Consider the following 6,000-nt stretch of genomic DNA (forward strand, 5'->3'; position numbering starts at 1 on the left):
AGGAGTTGGCAGAGTATTTGCCAACAATTAAATTCATTTCCAGGGGTGTCAAATATGCAACGGTGTGGTTGCTATTTGACACCCCTGAAGAGGCTTGCAAATTTGCTAGTAAACCCCTGGAGGGTAAGGAAATTTTATTCCTGCCCACGTAGCAAAAAAAAGAGACTGATGAAAGCTTGGATTTGCGGGCTGCCACCCAGGATAGAACCCAAGTGGATAGTGGACACTATCCGCCGGGGTCTGGGTAGCAGCGAAACTAAGCTCCTTAATGTAAAAGTTCTTCCTGCGGCTGCTTGGTTTGGGTCAAAAGCAATTTTGACCCTTTGGACCCAATCAGCCAATTTGGCTCTTCCAGATTTTTTGAAAATGGCCGGGTGCAGGTACCCGGTGATGCTTGAGGGTCGCCTCCCTAAGTGTCATTGGTGCTTGGAGTCCAGCCATATAAAGAAGAACTGTACACGGGAACAAAATAGGATCCCGGAACAGTTAAGTGAAACCCCTGTAGAATAGGGAATGATAACGGCCGAGGAAGCAGAGGACTCCACAAACAGAGGCCGAAAGAGGAAGGTGAGCAACAATGGGTGCTCACCAAAGGATACTAGGGATGAGGAGGGAAAGGCGAATCTTCCGGCTACGGAGGAGACGCACCCTCCCTCAGTTGAAAAGAAAAAATGAAGAAGAGGAAGAGAAACGGGACATTACCGGTTGTCGGTGATATAGTACCGGAATGTCCCGGAACTACGTCGGTTGGGGTTGTGCCACCGACAGGAGACTAAACACCGTTGGCGGGAACTGTGCCGCCAACGAAAGAATTGAATATCCCGCACCCGAGCAAAAACGATGTATTGATACTCTTCCATAGAGGCGGAGAGATTGAAAAGGTGATGGAAAAGCACCACAAGGGAGCACCTTTAGCCTTCACACAGGACCCCGAATGGCCTCCGCAGGTAGCTGTGGAGGCCGTGGCGTTCGACGTGACGCTTGGGCTGAAGGAGCTCAATGAGGATTATAGCTTGGTTCCGGGCGACGCTAACTCGGAACTCGATTACATTCTGAGGGAGGCGTGGTGGATGGTGGAGGATGCGGGCACAAGTTATTTTGAGGACGAGTCATAAATTGTGATACGACTTGAGGGCCCCGACCTACAGCTGGCGCATTCCTAAGGGAAGTGTAAGCCAGGTCTGGGAGGTGGGGCTTTGTCTATTGTATTTATATCACATGTAATTATTGAACCATATTGTTGTTAGTAATGGACTGTTAAGTCCAAAAATTGAAAAGTTGTAAAAATTGTAAGAGGTTTAATACCTCGTTTTGTGTTTGTTTTTAAAAGAATAATGTTTTAGAGAAGCAGAAGTCGGCGGGCGCTTCTTGTCTTCTCACATCCCCATCATCCTTCTTTCATTATCATTCATTTCATTAATGTCCTCGTCCAGCCCGCAAAGCTAACTTACTCTATGTACTGCCTTAATGGCAAATGTTATGAAAGAAAGTAGCTGGTTTACCAGCCACTTGGTTCAGGGTTCAGTCCCACTGTGTGGCACTTTGGACAAGTGTCTTCTACTATAACCTCGAACCGACCAAAGCATTGTGAGTGGATTTGGTAGACGGAAACTGAGAGAAGCCCGTCGTATATATGTATATATATATATATAAATATATGTATATATATATATATGTATATATGCGTGTGAGTGTTTGTGTGCTTGTGTTTGTCCCCTAGCATTGCTTGACAACCGATGCTGGTGTGTTTATGTCCCCGCTACTTAGCGGTTCGGCAAAAAAAGACAGATAGAATAAATACTGGGCTTACAAAAGAATAAGTCCCGGGGTCGAGTTGCTCGATTAAAGGCGGTCCTCCAGCATGGCCGCAGTCAAGTGACTGAAACAAGCAAAAGAGTAAAGAGTAAAGAGTAAAGAGTAAAGAGTAAAATAGCTTTTGGCATCCACATGCCAAGTATTACTTAATCTCGACTGATAGAGAAAAATTGTTCTCAACAAATCACCTGTGCTGCAGTATCCAGAAGGCTCGATAGATTTCAATGTTAGCGGCGGAAGCTATATTTGCTCCCATTTGAATTCTGTATATGATAATAAATGAAGATATAATGTTGAAAGCCTGAAAAGGCGTTGTTCGTCTTCAGAACGTTTCGCGTTTAAATGTTTAGCGTTGAAATAAATGAGAAGCAAACGAAAAGTGATTTTAAATCTATAAGTCTCTACATAACAAGACAATCTCTACGTCACAAGAAAAGAAAATATATTAACATACTTGTGTCCCTTAATTGAGAATTCAATTCCGGTGGCTGAAGCCAGGTCGTTCCATGGTGAACTTTTCATGTTTTTATGAGAGAACCAGCTTTCAATGGTTGTATTTCGTCCATTAAATATCATAGTTACCACATTTGTTTGGTTTTTGCTAATCACTAGTTTCACCTGCAAAAGAAATGAACATGTAGACACGTAAAACCGCTAAAGTGACGGGGACATAAACACACCAGCATCGGTTGTCAAGCAATGCTGGGGGACAAACATAGACACACAAACACACACACACACACACACACATATATATATATATATATATATATACATATATACGACAGGCTTCTTTCAGTTTCCGTCTACCAAATCCACTCACAAGGCATTAGTCGGCACTGGGCTATAGCAGAAGACACTTGCCCAAGATGCTACGCAGTGGGACTGAACCCGTAACCATGTGGCTGGTAAGCAAGCTACTTACCACACAGCCACTCCTGCGCCACACGTTAGCACTCGCATAATGAAAAATAATTGGATCAAGTTAAAGAGATCGAGATACTTTAAATATATTTCTTTAGTTGTTAGTCTATTTTCCAATCATTTTTATTACATCCTTCCTTTGAGAAAATCGAATCTGTATAACCCGCGAAATTAACGATTTTTATTTGTCACTCACCTAATAGGTATCTTACCATCCATAAATGTATCAAATAATATATATTTAATTACCCTTCGCTTGGAAATTTCCTTTGGTAATGTTATGAAAACACAGGATCTCATAGTGTTCCATTCCAAGCTGCATGACGAAATGTGGTAACAATAACAAACTTCTGCTACTAAAATACACCTCCTAATACACAAATAATCCATGCGTTTTTAGCCCCATTACACGCACATTGTATGTGTATTTACGTCTGTGTATGTGTGTGTGTATTTCACTCCTACCACTTGACAAATGGTTTCCTTGTGTTGATGTCCCCCGTAACATAGCGGTTCGTCCAAAGAAATTGATAGAATATATACAAGAGTATTAGTTCTACTAAACCCATGGCCGGAGTCCAATGACTGAAGCAGGCAACATATACATACATATATATATATATATATATATATATATATATAGGGAGAGTTTACGAAAAAACAAAAGACGAAGACAGGTGGCGTACAAAACAAACAGATGTATTAGTATAACGCTCAGGAATAGAAAAAAGTCATTTATGTTTCGAGCCTACGCTCTTCTACAGAAAGGGACACAGAAAAAACAAAGAGAGAAGAAAATGTGTGTAGCGGCTAACGATCTATCATACATATATATATATATATATATATATATATATATATATATATATATATGTATACATATATATATATATATATATATATATATATATATATATATATATATATATATATATATATATATATATATATATATATATATATATATATATATCAATGGCTGCTAGATCAATCATTGTCTGCTAAATAGAGTTAATAGAATTAATGAAAACTAATGCTTCTACCCACAAAAATGTGTAGCAATCTATCCATGAGAGAAAATATTGAAACGTTAAGTTTAGTTGTCAGATATATAGGAGAAAAACACACGATATGTCTTCTTCATTTCCTTAACTCTATGTAGAGTACAGGACACCAGTAACAGATCGCTATAGGCTGGTAAATTTGGCAATGAATTGCAGTTATCCCCAGGTCTTGCCATCAACCATTTCTTCAGTTTCTGTTGAGCTTTTCCATGTTTTATTTAATCTGTCACGCTTCTGCCTTCCTTGCGATATTGATCGGATGGCTTGCCTTGTAAAATCAGAAAGAGTTTTCCGTTCGATGTGTCCTAGCTAACCTCATTCCTTGCTCCTGATCTGAGATCCCGTAGGTTACTGGCTCACATGTTCCCACAAGATTTTGTTTGTTACTCAATTTTGCCACCCCACAAGAAGAACAAGATTATTCAAATTTGAGATCAAGTCCCACCCAGGTCCTCCAGCTTTACTTTATGCTGGGTTCAATAAAACTTTGACCATTCATGTATCGTAAGTTGATTTCATCGATTTTGTTTCCCATTTACTGACCACTCCCCCAAAGGGGAGTCTTTTGTCTATGATAATTATTATTATTACTGCGGTTTGTCACGGATAAAAATTCTTACCACCTTCTACGTGGATCATAGTCCCCCGTCTGTTGCTCGGTGTTCCCGTCTACGCCTATAAGTTTAATTCTAAACCTAATTATAAATAGCTCTGCCTGAGTATAGTCTTCTTATATATATGGGTGTATGTATATGTACTGCTGTGTGTATATGTGTGCGCATATACCTGAATTTGTTTCTTTTTCATGTATACTTGACCAAAGTCTGTTAATCATTATTACTATCATTATGAAAATAATGGTACTGTATGAACTTGCTCGCACGTATGAATACATACCTCATCAATTGGAAGATAGATCCAGAAATCAAGGAGAGGGTGTCGGAAGAAGTTAGGACAAAAGTCATTTCTGCATTCGTCCATATTCCAGGATGAAGGATGTCCTATATTCAGAAATGAATTATAAACTTTTGAACCAGCTCCTTTTGATATGGTATAGGTTTTAATCCATTGGCTATCTGAAATATTAATAATAATAATAATAATAATAATAATAATAATAATAATAATAATAATAATAATATTAATAATAATAATTCTTTTATTCTTTTATTTGTTTTAGTCATTTTACTGTGGCTGTGCTGGAGCAACACATTTTGTCGAGCAAATCAACCCCAAGACGTATTCTTTGTAAGCCTAGTACTTATTCTATCGGTCTGTCTTGCGCATTGAAGTTGGGGGGACAAATACAGACACACAAACATTATACATATCCATCCATCCATCCATACATACATACATACATACATACATACATACATACATACATACATACATACATACACACACACAAACACACACATACACACACACACACACATATATATATGACTGGCTTCTGTCACTTTCCATCTACCAAATCCACTCCCAAGGCTTTGGTCGGCTCGAGGTTATAGTAGAAGACACTTGCCCAAGTTGCCACGCTATGGGGACGGCATCAAGAACTATGTGCTTGGTAAGCAAGCTACTTACCACACATCTAATAATAATAATAATAATAATAATAATAATAATAATAATAATAATAATAATAATAACAACAATAATAATAATAATAATAATAATAATAATAATAATAATAATAATAACAATGGACTACAGCAAAGATTCTGCTCAATACCACAGATTTGCTTGTCAGTTGTTTGACCGTAACCAGTTGAGCATGTCCCGTAGTGGCTGACGATATGTGCATCTCTGATCACGTGTAGAAGTAGTGGGGGATCATCATAGCCATGTGTTGAGAGGGGTCTTTGGGGTTTGAACAATTCACCTCTGTTTCATTCAACATCCTTAAACAACCCTTAATCAGGGACCTTTTGAGTGGGATGGGTTACCGAACCAGAAGAAAATTCTAACTGGGCCCCTCTTGCAAGGTCATGCACTGTTTATCTTGATATGAGATTCCCATGTTGCGAACAATTGGTTGTGATGCATGTGCCTAGTGTACCCTCATCAGACGGTTATACCCATCATGGGTATACTGAACTTCGTATATTTGTACCCAAGAGTCACTTTGATGGCATGCACTGCTCTCTTAATCAATAGTAATAATAATAATAATAATAATAATAATAATAAT

At 38.6% G+C, this 6,000-nt stretch overlaps 1 protein-coding gene across 1 annotated transcript in view; it reads right to left on the reverse strand.

Moving 5' to 3' along the window:
- Positions 1-4,784, reverse strand: part of LOC118761921 — a 30,239-nt gene extending 25,455 nt beyond the window's left edge. The window contains exons 1-2 of the mRNA XM_036500123.1: positions 4,701-4,784; positions 2,270-2,433 (exon numbers count right to left, since the gene is read on the reverse strand). Of these exons, the coding sequence (XP_036356016.1) occupies positions 2,270-2,433; positions 4,701-4,784 (248 nt within the window). The remainder of the gene's footprint in view (positions 1-2,269; positions 2,434-4,700) is intronic.
- Positions 4,785-6,000: the final 1,216 nt, after the last annotated feature.

This window comes from Octopus sinensis, unplaced genomic scaffold (genome assembly GCF_006345805.1).
Source record: "Octopus sinensis unplaced genomic scaffold, ASM634580v1 Contig18722, whole genome shotgun sequence".
Lineage (NCBI taxonomy): Eukaryota > Metazoa > Mollusca > Cephalopoda > Octopoda > Octopodidae > Octopus > Octopus sinensis.